The sequence below is a fragment of the Colobus angolensis genome, unplaced genomic scaffold (genome assembly GCF_000951035.1).
Source record: "Colobus angolensis palliatus isolate OR3802 unplaced genomic scaffold, Cang.pa_1.0 Scaffold14, whole genome shotgun sequence".
Lineage (NCBI taxonomy): Eukaryota > Metazoa > Chordata > Mammalia > Primates > Cercopithecidae > Colobus > Colobus angolensis.
This window is the reverse complement of record NW_012114488.1, coordinates 15,883,983-15,901,775: the sequence shown is the minus strand read 5'-3', so window position 1 is coordinate 15,901,775 and position 17,793 is coordinate 15,883,983. Positions and strand designations below refer to the sequence as shown.

At 42.9% G+C, this 17,793-nt stretch overlaps 2 protein-coding genes across 2 annotated transcripts in view; one reads left to right on the top strand and one right to left on the bottom strand.

The window, feature by feature from the left end:
• SLC22A3 (solute carrier family 22 (organic cation transporter), member 3) overlaps positions 1 to 2,670 on the top strand; it is a gene marked incomplete at its 5' end in the record, with an annotated part of 105,709 nt that extends 103,039 nt beyond the window's left edge. The window contains one exon of the mRNA XM_011935092.1: positions 2,073 to 2,670. Within this exon, the coding sequence (XP_011790482.1) occupies positions 2,073 to 2,133 (61 nt within the window). The remainder of the gene's footprint in view (positions 1 to 2,072) is intronic.
• Positions 2,671 to 4,222: 1,552 nt separating this feature from the next.
• Positions 4,223 to 17,793, bottom strand: part of LPA (lipoprotein, Lp(a)) — a 90,116-nt gene continuing 76,545 nt past the window's right edge. The window contains exons 18-24 of the mRNA XM_011935091.1: positions 17,265 to 17,446; positions 14,366 to 14,486; positions 12,790 to 12,864; positions 11,714 to 11,854; positions 10,292 to 10,398; positions 5,261 to 5,406; positions 4,223 to 4,626 (exon numbers count right to left, since the gene is read on the bottom strand). Coding sequence (XP_011790481.1) covers positions 4,465 to 4,626; positions 5,261 to 5,406; positions 10,292 to 10,398; positions 11,714 to 11,854; positions 12,790 to 12,864; positions 14,366 to 14,486; positions 17,265 to 17,446 — 934 coding nt within the window. The 3' untranslated portion in view covers positions 4,223 to 4,464. The remainder of the gene's footprint in view (positions 4,627 to 5,260; positions 5,407 to 10,291; positions 10,399 to 11,713; positions 11,855 to 12,789; positions 12,865 to 14,365; positions 14,487 to 17,264; positions 17,447 to 17,793) is intronic.

The window sequence follows — 17,793 nt, the reverse complement described above, 5'->3', positions numbered from 1 at the left end:
GAGACTTCTGTACTGTTTGATTTTCTTTAAAAATTAGAACAACGTAGTCTTGTGTTGCTTGTGCAGTTTTAAAAAATGATATAACATCTAATTTAACAATTAAAAAGCAATCTTAATAATGACCTGGGAATTAAGAACATGGAACTGTAAATATTTTTAATATATAAAAAATACTGAGGAACAGCTTTCTTTCCTTTGATTCTATTCCATTGACTGCATCTGTTTACAAAGTGAGAGGGATGCTTTCATTCTTTATCCCCAAACCAATCAGGGATCAGATTTGCAAACTCATCAGGAAAAAATGGAAGAAAAGGGAGTCCTTTGAAATCAAGACTCTTCTACTGCTTCAGTCACATTAAAAATAAGCAGTTAGTATTGGTTCTTTTTTTTTTTTTTTTTTTTGACTTGGGGAATGTGGGTAGAGGGGGGTTGTCCAGATGGTGTGCAAGGAACTAACATATAAACATGAAGGATTATACCAGCTAAAATTTAAGGTACCCAGATTCTTTCTAATTTTTTTCTGTTTATCATTTTTCATAACGAAAAGTTGGGTACATTAATTAATTGTACCTAGTCTCTACACATGAAAAAAAATCTAGTAGAAGTATGGCTTACAGTGCTGCAAATTAAGCACATTACCTGTGATCCATGATTATTTACTCTACAAAAATCACTTAGTGCTAAATTACTAAAACTTGTTATCATTTCCCTTTTAAAATCACACTGGATTATTTTATCATTTCTGCTGGTTTTTGTTCATGTTAACAGCTCATTTCCAAACACATGTTAATTCAGTAGAAGTTCATGAAGAACTTAAATGCTATAATGCTAACAAACCCCTGTATCAGGGGAACCAGCCCCCAATATTTCAATGTAGGTTCTTTCTATTTTCCATAAGTGTCAGCTGGCTGAGAAATAAAGAGAAAGAGTACAAAGAGAGGAATTTTAGAGCAGGGCCTCTGGGGATGACATCACATATTGGTAGGACCATGATGCCCACCTGGGCCTTAAAGCCAGCAAGTTTTTATTAAGGGTTTCAAAAGGGGAGGGGTTGCAAGAACAGGGAGTAGGTTGCAAGATCACATGCTTCAAAGGGCAAAAAGGAGAACAAAGATCACAAGGCAAAGGGCAAAAACAAAGATCACAAGGCAAAGGGCAAAAGCGGAATTACTGATAAGGGTCTATGTTCAGCGGTGCACATATTGTCTTGATAAACATCTTAAACAACAGAAAACAGGGTTCGAGAGCAGAGAACTGGTCTGACCTCAAATTTACCAGGACAGGGTTTCCCAATCCTAGTAAGCCTGAGGGTACTGCAGGAGACCAGGGCATATTTCAGTCCTTATCTCAACCACATAAGACAGACTCTCCCAGAGTAACTGTTTATAGACCTCCCCCTAGGAATGCATTCCTTTCCCAGGGTCTTAATTATTAATATTCCTTGCTAGGAAAAGAATTTAGTGATATCTTCCCTACTTGCACATTTGTTTATAGACTGTCTGCAAGAAGAAAAATATGGCTCTGTTCTGCCCGATCCTGCAGGCAGTCAGACCTTATGGTTGTCTTCCCTTGTTCCCTGAAAATCACTGTTACTCTGTTCTTTTTCAAGGTGCACTGATTTCATATTGTTCAAACACACGTTTTACAATCAATTTGTACAGTTAACACAATAGTGGTCCTGAGGTGACACACATCCTCAGTTTATGAAGATAACAGGATTAAGAGATTAAAGTAGGACAGGTGTAAGAAATTATAAAAGTATTAATTTGGGGAACTGATAAATGTCCATATTAAAATGAAATCTTCACAATTTATGTTCCTCTGCTGCGGCTCCAGCTGATCCCTCCATTTGGGATCCCTGACTTCCTGTAACACCCCCGTCTAAGGTCTGAATACAGATAAAAAACAAGCCTGGAGACAGATATTGTTGTTACCTTAGAGTGGGGTTTTTATGAGAAGTTATGCATGAATGTATTTGATCAAAACCAGCTATACTATTAAATAATAACAGAAGACCCTCTTCTAACTAGTTACATAATCTTCCCTAAAGACTTTCTCCTTTGTTTTTTCAGTCCACATTCCTATAAATGTGGCAGGAATAAGAAAACCCCAGTGTCCAGCTCTCACCTTTGAGGCCCCTGACAAAGACAGAAGGAAGGAGCTATCCAGGAGCTGATCCTCCTTGCAAAACTGTGCCTTGCGGAGATGCACGTGTGCATTTCAGTACAACATGCCGCACTGTTGTAATATTGTATAAAGACTTCAAACTATCCAGAGTATTTTTATATTGTGTTGGATGAGTTAGGATTTGTAATGCTGTTGAAGTTTCTGGGAACACATAATATGTAGCCAGTTTAACAAAGAACCTGTCAGGTGCACAGGCCTTCCTGGGTTTTTTTCTTGTGTTCCCTGTGGTCTCTGACCCATTAGGCTAAAGAGAGACAAGAGAAGCCCCCCACCTGATTCTCATGACAGCTCCATCAAGAATGTGGGATGTGCCGACCAAGGATTTGAGAAAGTTGTACAGAAATGCTTTCATCAAATCTGATCAGTCAAGGGACTGAGCCCCTAACTGACCATTCTGAAGACTACCTGGAGGATGATGATTTGGGAATCCTGTTAATGAGAAAACTGAATCACAGGCACCTGGGCCATAGAGTGTGTGCATTTGGAGTCTCTCTCATCCACCTCCTCTGTAACATCTGGGGTGCCAGGCATGGTTTAGACCCTGTTCCAGCAATAAGAACCAATCTGCTGTACAATCTGAGGTCTTGCCTCTGTTATTTACAAAATGATGCTGTGGTTCTGAGATTATTTGGGACATGTCTGGCCCTCCTTTTGTGGACACGTAGAGCCACAGATTCCCTTTTTCACTAAACAAATCCCATGGATTCTGATTCCTGGGTCTTAGGATTTTAAAAGTGAAGGGATATTTTTCTTATATTTGTGAGTTCAGTTACGATGGTGCCCGTGGTCATAAGTGGAAAACATGGACAGTTCCCATTCAATCTTGGCACTTCGAGTTGTCTTGGGTAAGAGCTTACATTTTAATTTAAAAGAAAGATCAATTATATCCATGCTTAACAGGATCAGCAGGAGCTTTATAAATGACTTTACAGAGACTAACAAGGGATTTGATCTTTCTTTTTTGTTATCGAGGCTTTTGAAATGTGGAACTTGTGTGTTCTGCTTTGTATGTTATATTCAATATCTTTTCAGATGCAATCTGTATTTTCTGCTGAGTTTTTAAAATGAAATACTTTATGTGAACAGGCAAAATTGGTACCAAAGGGAAACATTAACCATGAAGAAGAACATTTCTGTAAGGAAAACAGGTGACAATATACACATGTGCGCTAATTGTAAAATGAGCATCTTAATCCTTAAAACACATCAGAATTGAATACAAATAATCTATTTGTTGATGAAATAAACACAGCTCTTTGAGGATTTGAGACTATATTCACCCTTTATTCACAGTCACTTGCAGTTCTGCTTTTCTCTGCATTTCTCTGCTTTAAGATGACTGTTGAATTGTTGAATTGTATTTTGAGTGGATATTTTTGTTTGGTAACAATTAAAATTTTAAATTGTAAAGAATGGACATTTTCCCTTTCTCTTCCTTCTAAACATGTGTCACTGCCACAGGTCATTCTCCTGTGACCGTGTGTACTGCAGACTGTTTCAAAACCGGGCAGGCAATTAGCAATGGGGAACAAGTGGTCTACCTTCAATATTTACTTGTTGTTCATTTACATGCTCTTGGTACCAGTCCTAGACTCACATGTGCCCCAGAATAACATTCAGACTCTCAGCTGGTCTTGTGTTACACGTCCATGGCCCGATTCACTCCATGGTACACAGCTCTCTGCTCTGTGCTCCGGGGCTCAAGTCAAGCAGTCAGTGACAGATTTCATTTCCAATAACAGAACTGGTTCACATGACTCCCCATACATGTTGCAGCTTTGAAAACATTCATCTTCGTGTTAGAAATAAAGACAGTAAAAATGTGTGTCAAGCCCTCCATAGCTGATGAGGTAAATGCATGGACAACTTCCTAGGACTTCTCAGCTCTCCCCTCTGTGACCTTGCAGCCTGCTCAGGGCTTTGTGCAGCTGTTCCTTATCAAAAGCAGCTAAACCCCCTCAGTCTGCCCATTTAAAATTTGTGGGATGAACAAAGAGCATGAAAATCTTGAAGACCAAAACCAAAATTTACTCAAATCAAAATAAGTACAGAGTTTATTTTTAACAAATGTCATAGCTATGTCACCTTATTGGAGAACCCAGCAGTCAGACAGGAAAAGCTTATACACAATAATACCAAAAATGCTGAGGTTTGGCATAGTTGGTAGCTGGGGACAGTGTCTCCGTTTGATTACTGTCTGTTATTTCCAGCATGCTAAATCCCTACCCACATTCCAGCCTCTAGGTGAGTCAATGCTTCACTCTGTCTCCTGTCCAATTAATTATTTCTCATCACTCCCTCAATCCAAGTGACAAAGCTTGAAACACGAACATAGACACCAGGCTTATTGGGGCGTGCACAGCCAGGACCCCAAGAAGTTATTCCTTGTAAAATGTATTTGTCCTTGTCGAAGCAAACCACAGGCCCTCCAATGTCACTCTAAACAGAGGTAGGGAAAAATTCAGGTAAGGGTTAGCCTGCCAGCCTTTTATTATGGCATTCGTCTATTATCCACATGTATATTTTCCTGGTAATTGAAATCGGAAAGGAACTCATGAGCATATTACTCAAGCATCTGCAGTGCTTAAGTACTTAGCAAAGTCTATTCAGTGAAACCACACCGCTTAGTTTCTCCTAGGAGTAAAAAACCCCTGGTGAATCCTGCACACATTCCTTCCTATGTTGGTGTTTCCTTTAGACTGGTCTAGCCTGGGCATCACTGTAAAGTGTGTGCAGTTGGTCTCTGTCCTGTACCCTCTACCTCCTTCCCTACCAGAAAGTCACCACTTTTGTCCCTGGCCACAAGCACACCCCAGGAGGGTGAGTGACCTGAGGTAGTTATGGCACTTAAAACTCCCTTGCTACAGATCTGGAACTCAAGCCCCAAGACATCCCCTTAGATTATCTGAATATGCATTCAGGACAGATCTAGGGAGTTTCTGAGCAACACTTAAACTGGGGTTTAACGTGGACAAATCCTGCTAGAATTTGTCACTTTGGGACTGAAGTCTAAGGGGCTGAGACTGAGACAGGAGAGCACAAGACTAACTTTGGTCTCTTGATCTTTTCTTACCTGGCAACTGTCAGTGACTCCGGCCAGATGCCCAGCACAGAGCTCGGTGGATTTGACTCTTCCATTCAGAAACTCATAGCGATTGCACACTGTATTCTCAATCACATGAAGCTGGGCTTCCTTGAGAAGGCCAGCCCCAAAGGTACCTGTGTTTAAAAAGATGAAAGAAATGGTTACTGCACCCAAAACATGTTTAGGAGGAATCCAGAAGAACAGAGTAGCGGCGCTGGACCTCCTGTCTGTCTGTGAGGCTGTGGAACACAAGGCAGCTCCCAGTGCCCCTGGACTCTCTGACCCTGGAGAGTGTAAACATCGTATGTGATTCTGTGTTCCTGAGACCTGGATTTAACTATCTGGGCTTTGTAATGGTGCTTTCGCGTTGGTTGTTGTTTGTGTACTTTTTGCTTTTGTTTTGAAAGTACAAAAATGATTTTTACAATGTCAAGAGTGTCTGAGAAATGCAATTGCTATTCTTTTTATATACTTTTTTCAGACTTTTTGTAGGCTTCTTTACTACTGACATCATAATGCACAATTTTATATACTGATTTTTTCAATCAATGTTATATCATGAGTTTTAAAAATAATGCTACAATCTTCATAACTAATATTTTAATGGGGACTGACTGCTAAATGGGCATGAGGTTTTGTTTTGAGATGAGGAAAATGTTCTGAAAATATGGCAATGGTTGTACACCAGTGTGAATGTACTGAATGCCACTCAGTGGTACCCGCCAAAATAGTTAAAATAGTTAACCCTTATGGTGTGTATATTTTATTGCAATCAAAAAAGAATAGCCATCGTTTACTAAGAATTAACCTTTCCAGGCACAAGCTCTTGATGTGGTGTATGTCACTTCATCCTCGCAACGGTCCTATGAAACAGGCACTTTCATCATTCCTGTTCTACAGTTGAGGAACTGAGGCATAAGGAGGTTGTGTAGTTCAGCTTGAGCCTGGGTCTGTGGAGTCACTGCCCTAATGCTTCCTCCCCAAGCACATTGGTCCCACTCTTGCTTCCAACCTTCCACATGTTTGTTCATAAAGTACATTCTTATTTCTTATTATTTGAAGTCTAAGTTCCCATAATTACATAGGCATACTTCTATCTCGCAGTAACACTCCCAAATTATTCTCTAAAAGGGTGTGACGGTATAAAATGTTACTGGAAACAATTACTTCGCCTCACCCTTGTGAGTATTCAATTTTTAAAATATTAGCTAACATAGTAGGTAGAAATTGTCCTGATTCATTTTCTGATTTACACTTCCTTGACAATTAGGGAGAAGAAATAAAACTAGGGACAATTCTCCTAGTTGTAGTTTTTCTTTTGTGAAAAACTGCTTTATTTCCTTTGCCAAATTGCAGAACATCTGCTAAATTGCCAGAGGGAATGCTGTTTTTCCAGATGGACACGCCCAGGGATGTCTCAGTGCTCTCATAAATAATCTAGTTTTCCAATTTTGCAAGCCCAGCTTTATTAGAATTTTGCAAAATCTTTTGCTTTGCGAGCATGACACAGGCAAGAGCTGAGGCACTCTCTCTTTCCCCCCTCAAAGTCTTGGACTGCATTTAGATCATTGTCTCAGGTTCAGAAAACTGACACTGAATCTGGAGTTTACATGAGCAGCATGGAAGAGGCTCTTCCCACAGCCTCGCTCCAGAGCCCAGCTCAGCCCTAGCCGGGAAGGAGCTGCATGGAGGAAGCTTCTCCTGACTACCAAGCACCGGGCAGGGAGTGCATGACCTGGACTGTGTAGATGTGTGAGGGAGCACCCTTTTCAAAATATTTTGTTGAAAATTAAGTTAGATATCATTGCTTTTGGATCTGCTCTCAGAGCAAGGCAAACATCCTGATATAGGGGGTAAACCCACCACTAGTTGCCAGGAAATTGATGCGGTCTGTGAGTATGAGCTGCCATCCAGTGGCCAACATAGAGATGGCGCCTCTGAGGGCAGGGAGGCCATGGGTGACCTGAGGATTGAAGCCCTCCCTGACTGGGCCCTGGGGAGAGGGCCGCAGGACCAGCCCAGTCATTGCAGATGGGGCTGACATGGAAAAGCCCCTTGGCCTCAACCCCTGCTCTGCATTTGGAATATCCAAGTCAAGGAAGGTCTGGAAACATGAAGGGGAGAAGGGGAGAATTTTGACCTCCCTCTGAGAAGCTGAGAACACCCATTAATCTGATGTCATCAACATATAGAAAATGGATAAACAGACCTGAGTTATGTTGTGTGACTCCCCCTGGTCTAGTTAGTGTTCTGAGAATCATTTTCTCAGTGGACATGTGGGTGAGACCAGAGGAGACAGGGAGCCAGTGCAGGATGGTGGTTAGAAACGTGTGGATGGGGGTGGGAGAGAGGAAACAGCGAGCGGGCTCTGTGGTCAATGCCCAGCTACACGCCAGCTATGTGATGTTTATTTATGATGATGGTGGTGATGGTGATGGTGGTAGTAGTGATAATGGTGATGATGATGGTGGTGATGATGGTTTTAGTGGTAATGATAATGGTGATGGTAATGGTGATGATGGTGGTAATAATGGTGATGGTGATGGTGGTGGTAATGATAATGGTGATGGTGGTGGAATGGTGGTGATGGTGATGGTGGTGGTAGTGCTAGTAATGATGATGGTGGTGGTGATGGTGATGGTGGTGATGATGTTGAGAGTGATGATATTGGTGATGGTGGTGGAATGGTGGTGGTAGTGGTAGTAATGATGATGTTGGTGATGATGGTGATGGTGGTAATGATGTTGAGAGTGATGATATTGGCGATGGTGGCAGTGATGGTGATGGTGGTGGTAGTGGTAGTGGTAGTGATGATGGTGGTGGTGATGGTGATGACGGTGGTAGTGGTAGTAATGATGATGATGGTGTTGATGATGGTGATGGGGATGATGATGGTGGTGTTGGAAGGTGAGGATGAAGATGCATAATCTTCATCCTCATAATCACCTTGTATGTAAGTACAGATGAGAAAGCTGAGGCTAAAAGAGATTAAGTAACGGCCCAATGTCACATGGAAGATGGGAGAGCCAGAACTCGCACTCAGATCCTTATGATTTTAGCTTCATGCTTTCATCAGTTGAAGTATTGTAGAGGATCTGTTTGCTTTCTGGCTGCCCAGCAGCCTTTCACCCCACACCCCATAATCCTGGTGAGGGATCTACCTTTAGCTCCCTTCTGGGTATGAATGGGGTCCTGCCTCTACTTCCAGCATGGAAGAGCTGATGCAGGTCAGAGCCAATCAGTGACGGGCTCAGGGGCAGGACCATGACCCAGTTTCAGTCTCTTAGAGTGGGCAGACTATTGTTCATGTAATGGGAAGAGTGGCCTTTCTTATTCTTTCTCAGCAGAGCCAGAGCCATGACAGCATCTGCAGCAATGGGAGTGTCACCTTTGTGCCCCAAATAGTGCCTACCCCATGATCAGGAGTGCCTGGGATCTGGGGCCTCATGTGAGCCTGAAGCTTTTCAGCTCACTAAGAATTTCCCTTGTTTTGCTTAATCCAATTCGAGTTGGATTTTCTGTCACTTGCAAGAAGGAGTCATGTTAGATTCAACTCTATTCTGTGTTAGTAGTAGGAGCTGCCATGATGGAGTGCTTAGTATGTGCTCGGCACTTGATGCACTTTCTTATTATTTCCCCCATAACAGCCCTGCAGCCCACATCAGCTGAAGAAACAATCAGTGAGAGCTCATGACTTTTCTAAGTCCAGACAGCTGATAGGCGAGAGCCAGGGTTCCAGTTCAGGTTTGTCACCCTACACCTTCTCTGAACCCCAGCTTCCTCAATGGTAAAATGGAAAAAATAATACCTAACTCACAGAGGTTTCTAGTATTTAAATTCTAAAATATGCAAACACCAGGAGCAGCCTGGCACACCCATAGGTGTCCCTCAAGCCAAGTTTCCTTTTATTTGGCCTCAGTGCTCCCAGACTGCAGCGCAGAAAAAGGGAACAAGAAGTCAAGGAGGTGAGGTTTTAAATGTAATAGAAAAGGGACAGAAAAAGGAAACCCAGCTTTGAAATTATCTAGGCCAGTGGTTTTTAACCTTTTCAAAAAACCCCAAAAAAATTTCATTAAATGAAAGCGTATACAAAAGGCTGATGTGCAAAGCACCACTTGAAAATGCTGGTTTTACAGATAAGGGATTAGAGCCAAGTGATACAAACAGGTAATGTGTCTAGTTCAGGTTCAGGTCTATCTGGCTAGTGGCAGAGTCAGAACGCTTTTCCAGGGCCCCAGACTCCCTATGTCCTCACCTGCACCTCTAAGAAAGTGGAACTGAGACATTAAGAGTATTAGTTTTCCTGCTGCCAAGGGGGTAAGGCTGATGGATATAATTATTGTCAGGGTATACTGCAAAGAGAAGGAATCCCTAAAGTGTAGTACAGGTGCTGATACTACATCCTGCACAAGTGTTCCCTCTCTTGCTCTCACCCATCAACCAATACCACATGCCGTCCTAGACTTGGGGCCACGGGGCCTGTCTGCCTCTTCCCCAGATCTAGATCCCCTGCCTAACACCCTCCCACACACGTTAGACATGTGGGTATTTGGGAAGAAGACTAGTTTAATTATAACTTTTGTCGTTATTGTTTTACACCATGTTTAGAAACCCAGTCTGGCTAATTTCACATGAAAAATAATCTAACACCCTTAACTTGAGGGCTGGGTGAAAACCCCCCTTACCTGGGAAGCAATATGAATGCTGAAATTATAATTAAGAGACTCAAAGACATCTACTGGCTTTTTGCTTGTTTTTGGTGTAAGGGAAACATACAATCATTTTAAAAAAGATTCTGAAAACAAAAAAAGAGAAAGACTCAAAGAAATGGCCTCTCTCCCCCTGCCCACATCCCTTGAAGACTGATTATGGAGACATAGACAGGTGCCCAGGCAAAGTCAGGAGGGTTGGACAATGTTCATGGATAGGAATTTTACAACGATCTCTAAAATGCTCATTTTGTAACATGCACTGCAGGTCAAAAACAATTTGTTACATGGGCAATGGAATTGATCTCACCTTGGGTTTCTCCCCAGCCAGTGACATAACATTCAGTCCAGGCGGTGACCATGTAATTTGGAGATGGCAGACAGGCTGGGATTACTTTGTCAGTGATGATGGCAGGCCTATAAGGGAAGTATTAGCAGTTATGTTTGACTACCTAGCTGGGAGCTGCAGTATCTACAACTAGGCATCCTTACCTTGAGGCCCCAGAGCCCTCTGAGCTGGCACTGCCTTGCTTCAATGACACAGAGCAACATAGAACACAGAGTTTCACCCTCACATTTGCCTGTGGTTGCCTATGGACTACACAGATACAAGGTTTCATTTGAAAGGCATCAGTTGCATGCAAGAAGCTGAGGGTGGCATTCGCCTTTGAAAGTAGGGATGACAAAGGTGTACTTCTCATGTATATTCTGTGCACAACTGGAATCCCATGCCAAGTGTGTCCTTTCATATTAATTGAAGAGGGCATTGATGACTGGGCAGAATGTTTGGCTGAGACATCATCAAGAGAGTATAAAATTGCAAATGTGTTGTGTGCCCAGAGCAAGTTGCTCCATCTGGATCCTTCACTTCCTCCTCAGTGAATGTTACTAAACCATGGTTGTAAAAATGCAGTAAAATGCTAGCCATCAAATGAAAGAGGATTGGAAATAAGCACCTTGCATGAACAAAATGGTATGTTTTCAAAGAACATTTCTATATCTTAGAGTTCCAGGAACTCTCAGACATTAGAATTCTGGTTTTTAGACCTGATTCTACTTTAGTAAGTTCAAGAGGATAAAGGACTGGATATGAGAAATGCCCTGTTCTGACTCTGACCAAGAATCATCATTGCCACCAACTTTGAAGCAGACACACTTTCTGCTTCTGGGTACCAGACATCTGTGGTGCGGAAGTCCTCAGTCTACAGGTTCCCTGGTGGAGCACTCTAGGGGTGTGGGGATGTGGGTGGGAACTCTAAACTCAAAATGTATCAGCCTATCAGAGAACTCCTCCAAAACTCAAAATTTCCAAATTGCTTGTTCAAGCCATCAGAGCACCCTACCTCTCTGAGGATCGTGAGGAGCAGAGACCTTGTATTTGCACATTTGCTGGGATGGTGGGGAGGAGACTGGGGGGCAGAAGGGAGATTAGCTACTGTTTAGGCTGAGCCAGAAAGACCCTTCTCACCTTCCTAGAGTGTCAAAGCATCCCAGGACATCACCCATCGGTTCACAGACCCAAAGACGTTACCCCGGGCTTGTGGTCAGGCCCAGAAGAGCAGGTCTGGTCCCTGCCCTATACCTTCCCATCCAGGCCAGACCATCCTTGTCTGCACCGACATCCTGCCCTCCAGAGTCGCCAGCACAGCGAGTGCCCTGTGTGCCTTGTCACCTATCCCAAACCTGCCTCTCCTACAAATAACTGTTTCTTAACTGACAGAACTGTCAGTACCTGCTTAGCTTTAGCAAGGCAATATCTGCTCCGGTGGGCTCCAAGAACAACCTAGACACTTCTATTTCCTGAACATGAGATTCGAGATTCACTTCTTGGTGTGCACCCAGGGTGACCTTGTAGAATGAAGGCCTTGAGAACCTAGAAAAGATGAGGATGTCAAGAGAAAAATATGGTCCAGCCCCTTCAGGTACCCTCTGTGCCATGACCTTGGCACTATCTTCCTGAGACCCTTGGCCACCCAGAATCAGTGACTTATGAGTGGCAAGAAACAAAATTCACAGTTTGCCAGAACATGACAGTTAAGGAATGTTCTCAGTCTGTTTTGGCAGAGACTGTGATATAGTTTGTATATTTGTCCCCACCCAAATCTCATGTTGAATTGTAGTCCCCAGTGATGGATGTATGGCCTGGCGAAAGGGTTTGGATCATGGAGGTGGATCCCTCTTGAATGACTTGGGCCACATCTTCAGGGTGATCAGGGAGCTCTCACTCTTAGTTCTTGCAAGATCTGGTCATTTAAAAGTGCTTGGCACCCCCACCACATCTCTCTCTGTTTCTTGCTCCTGCTCTGGCCATGTGACATGTCTGCTCCCACTTTGCCTTCCACCATTATTGTAATCTTCCTGAGGCCCACCCAGAAGCAGAGGAGATGACAGCATCCTGCTTCCTGTAAAACCTGCGAGCCATCAGCCAATTAAACCTCTTTTCTTTGTAAATTTTCCAGACTCAGTATTGCTTTAGAGCAATGCATGAACAGCCTAATACAGACTGATGCCTCTGGTAGTGAACAGCTCTGTCCAGCAGTTTATCCAGGTCCACAAAATCACCTGCACTGTGTCTCCCCTCTGCAGGTTCTCTCTAGAAACACTTCCCTCCTCTCTCATCCAATTTCCCTGGAAATTCTGCCTCAGGCTTCTGTGCATGCATTCCCTGGTTCCTAGTGTTCCTTCCAGAAAAGGAAGGAAGGTGGGGAGGAAAACAGGGGAAGGTGGGAGGGAACAAAACAGGGAGGAAGAGGAAGAGGGAAAAAGTCTTGAAGATAAGACCTCCTGTCAGTTGTTCCTTAAACATACATCTCCAAGCAGCGAGCAGCAGTCAGCACCCACTCTGGGGATATTAAGGTGCCTCCACAGAAATGCTTTCCAAACCTAGAAAGAAAACATGCAAAGACTTTGTTCAAATTTAATGGTTTATTTTACTCCATTGTATAGAAAGCCAAAAAGACAGATTCACTCAGATTTGATCATGTTCATATTCCCAAAGGAAAGGGCTACCAGCCCAATGTCAGGATGGTGGTAACTTTGACTGGTGCTCCAGGAGTGGGATTTTTCAGAAGGGCTCATCTATGCCACTTCTTCTGATGCCTGGGGGAGGTACAGACACAGCCTATCCACAGGAGAGCAAAGCTAAGTGACTCAGCATGAAGCTCTACAGCCGTGGCTTATACCCCACAGCCTGGGACTCCAACAGAAGTGACCAGCCCAAGATCTTCCCCCGAGGTCTCTTTCATTTTTGTGACAAGATCTATACAAGGTCTGATGAATCACTCTTCAAGGAGCCAGATGTGATCCTGAGCAGCAGTGACTCATGAGGGTCTTCTGATCCTACCTGAGAAACTTTACTTTTGGGGGATGTTTCTTGAATCACTTGCTTTCTAGGACTGCGTAGGCAGGTGATAGCTCAGAATAATGGTGTGAGTCACTTGGAAACAGATTGTAATGAAGAGTACAGATAAAAAGTGCCTGATGGCAGCACGTTGATAAATCCATGAGGACATCGACCACCACACAGTTTAGGAAAGAATGAATCTGAAATATGTTGAAGGTGAAAGCTCTGTAGAGCAAGGAGTTTCTAACCAATAAAGTAAAGAAAAATCAAATCGACAGCAGAGTGAAATGCAGTGTGATCAGGTTTGTCGATGGCATTTCATAAACCTGTGAAAGGAAGTCTCTTTAGGGGAGAACAGCAACTGAGCACAGGCAACCTGGTGTAGAAGTGAGCTGAGGAAGCAAAACTGCCAGGTGGATGGGCCTGTTTCCTAAGAGATACCCAAGAAAACTGAACTTATGAAAGGCATGTTCCACTGAAATGATACCCAGAAGGTCCAGGTTCTGTGGGATCGGACTAATCAATCTTAATGGATGGGGATCACGACCTATAATTTGTTCACGTGTTTGTGAATAGATGAGTAGCCTCAGCATTGAATTCAATGATTCATAAAAGTGTTTAAAAAAATCTGTGCCTGTGATAGACTGTAGATAAGTTTGCTCTTGTCCTCTCTCACTGCAAAGTGTCACATTTCTAAAAACTTCCCTTTCTTTTCATCTGACAGTGAGACAATGGATATCCATAGAAACCCTCAGAGCATCTTCAGTATTTTCCAGCAATATTGGAACTTGGTGCAAATCACTGTGCCTGCAGATTTTGATGGAGCTGCTCAGATCAAGAAAAAGATGACAATTTTGGCCGTTTTCAAAGCAGAGAACCTAGGATAATATAATTTTTTTATTTTTCTATATCTTTTCCTCCTTCAGAAAACATGGAGGCAGGGACTGATGCCTCAGCTGTGTGGGTTTTGTGTAAATGTAGAAGGGTTTTTTGGAGCCTATGTGGACGGACAGTATAGATGGTTTCTGGGCCTGTTCTTACCTTGTTCTAAGACTGACTTGCCAGGGCCAGGAATGTGGGTGGGCCACACACCCCCCTACAATGCTGCCAGGACATTTCTTTGGCTCCACTTGAGGCTTCCCACAATCAAATGAAGAGGATGCTGTGGCACAAGGTGGGAAAGAATTGACCTTTGAGTCCAAGTTAGCAATTGTGTCGTTTAATTCAGGACGAATTCCAAGCACTAGTTTTCCACATCTCAAAGGTGAAATTCAAGAGTAAAATCATAAACACTTTTTAGCTTTTTCTTTCTAAGTTTACAAAGTGGTAGTAAACAACACAGGACACTCTCCTTTCAAGGAAATATAAGCACTTTCTAATTATTTTGTTGGAGAAGTGATTAAAGAAATTGGTATAGTTCGGCATTAGAATGATATAATTTCTGAGAAGACCTTGATTGGTACAAATAGCAATTTCTCATTGCTATTCTGACTTGATGTAATATGTTTAGAACATGATGTCATTCTTTCCATCATCTCCATCATCATCACCATCATCTAAACCATGTAAAGTTTACTGAAAGGCACAAAGGATTCTTTTGCACGTGAGTCTCTATGTGCACATGTGTGCATTTGTGTACATGATTTTATGTAGCAAGGATAACTGCCCTATGTTGAAATGTTGCCTTCTCTCAGCCAGCTTCAGGACAGTTCCTCTGGGGAGCCTCCCATGACTAATCGACTGCTGTGGGGAGTGATTTACACACATGTGCCTCTATTCTTTTCCTCCTCCCTGCCTTCTCTCTGTAGCAAGCCCGCAAGGTCTCTGGAGGTAGGGACAGTGTCCTATCTTTGGTACCACCCGCCAATGTCTACAAAGTGCAGGGGCTACAAAGGGTGTTCAAAAATGTTTCTCTGTTGTCTCTAGCCCTTCAAGGTCTTCAAAATTATAAATGTTAATATAGTTAATAATTATTCATATAATTATTATAACAACTGCAAGAGGAAATTCCTCCCCAACCAACCAGAGATTCTACACTCCAGTGAATCTGGAACCTGAGTTTTCCAAATAACTTTTCATTTGCCATGGGTTGTTTTGAGAATCTATCTATGGAAGTCTTTCGTAAAAAAGAAGCATGGCATGGAATGCAATCATCTTCTCTAGTGCTGAGCTCAATTTCTGCTAGTATGCCTTACACACAGTAGATATGCATCACTGTACTAAAAGAGTAACTACAGAAATGATGATACCCTATTCCTACTATTCAAAATAAAACTGAATGTTTCTATTTATTTTTACTTATTTATTATTTGTACTGAATGTGTTGGTGGAAATGAAATACTTATTAAACTCTTTCTCCAACCAGAGGCTCTAACTTTCTCAAGCACGAGTCAAACCTGAATATCCCACCAATCACATCCTTCTGCAGGAAACAGTCCTCAGGATTTCCCAGTGTCTGATGGGAACCCTTCTTACCAGGCTTGGGGTTAACCTCACTTGTCTTACATCAAGGTAAGGTGAGGAATCTCACAGTCCATTGGGAAAATTCTTGTTCCCATTCTTCCTTCTTTCTCCAGTCTCTAAGAACCTGATTCTCATACATCGTCAATGTGGGTGAGGACACCAGAATTGCACCTGAGAAGCTACTGCACTTTCCTTCCATGGTAATCAAAGGTGCATGAGTCCCAGGCACTACCATGGATGTCTGTGGCAGGTAAGTCAGACTGGGCTTAAATTCAAGGCAGCCTGTCAACAATAGAGAGCCTGGGAAGTGAGAGTCAGTGGCATGTACCAGACTGGGCCAGAAGTGGAGAAATGGAACTGACCCCATCAAGGGACTTTGAGGTAGAGGAGCCACCAAGATGCTTCTGCAGAACAGACAAAAGCACCCAATCGAGGAAAAAGTCCACTATCAACTCACACTAAATCCAGAGACCACAGTGCCACATTACAATACTGGCCAAGTAGAGTCTTTCCTATCATCCTAACCGCTCCTTCTTCCCTCTTGCTCTCCCTAGGAGTGGCCCAAATGTGATGATGGGCAGTGTGGCTCTCATGGTCTTCATCACTGCCCTGTGCCACCTCCCTAGGCAATCTCAGGATGCTGGTCGTCAGTGGACTTGGAGGCCAAGCTGCTTTCCCAGCTCAAGGTCCCTTCACATGTCAGACCAACCACAAACAACCAAATTACACAAAGGAAAAGTCCAGGGTGTTCTGTAACTTGGACAGACAAGTTGATTGGTCTGCAGAAAGAAAATAGGGGACAAGTATAAGTGGCTTTTTTTTCCCCCATGGATTTGTTATCCCAATCATCTAAGATCTAATGTCAACTCTGCTTTCCCTGATCCAAGACTCAAAGTCCCAATAAGAGTCTCAGAGCAATGAGGGGGAACCCCAAACATACAGTCGTAGAAAACAAAACAAAACAACAAAACAAACAGATGATTACAAACAGCCAGGCAGCCACATAGACCCAGGACGATACGGAATCAATGCAGTCATGACAGGTTTCTCTAGTTTGACAGATTCAGGGGCCACATTCCTCAGGAGCCACCATGCTGAAGACTGCAACAAACACTGTCTATTTTAAGAAATTACTGGAAATGCTTATTGGCTTGGAAAGAATCACACACTTGACAGCATGTTAAAATAGGAATTTGACTGGGACACTGACATAACCCATTTTAGAACAAGGTGAGTGGTTACGTTGAGCACCCTGGAGGTTTTGCGCCAGTCCTAAAGTCATTAGTCCCACAAGTGATGCCAAAAGTCACAGCCCTGGCTTTCCCAGGGATGGCACTGAGGCTTCCTTGGGCATGGCAGAACCTCAACCAACACTCGAGCTCCTACGTAGCTCTAAAGGCTTCTGCATCAGTGTGGTTTTTCAAGTCTTTTCATCCCATTGTCCAAGCATGTAGATGTCTGGACACAGACTTCTTACCTTGTTCGGAACGAGCCTCTAGGCTTGGAACCGGGATAACAGTCAGAGGCGTGAGCACAGTCCCTTCTGTGTCTGAGCATCGTGTCAGGTTGCAGTACTCCCACCTGACGCTGGGGTCCATGGTAAAACACCAAGGGCCTGTGTTAGCATCTGGATTCCTGCAGTAGTTCATTGTCAAGCCACTGGAAATTCCAAAGTAATACAAGTTATAGGAGGCAGAAGAATATTCAAGGACACCCAGCAGCCTCTACATTTTGTTCTAACAAAATCTTAACAAGTGACTTTGAAACATTTCCATTAAAGGTAACATACAATTGCCACAACAGAAATGTTCCTAAACTTCCCATTTGTGCATGCCTTTCAAAGATAGATGATAATTTTTATTTTAAAATATCTAAAATAATATATGCTTGTATTACTCCGTTCTCACATTGCTATGAGGAAATACCTGAGACAGACTGGATAACTTACAAAGAAAAGTGTTTTAATTGACTCAGTTCCACATTGCTGGGGAGGCCCCTGGAAACTT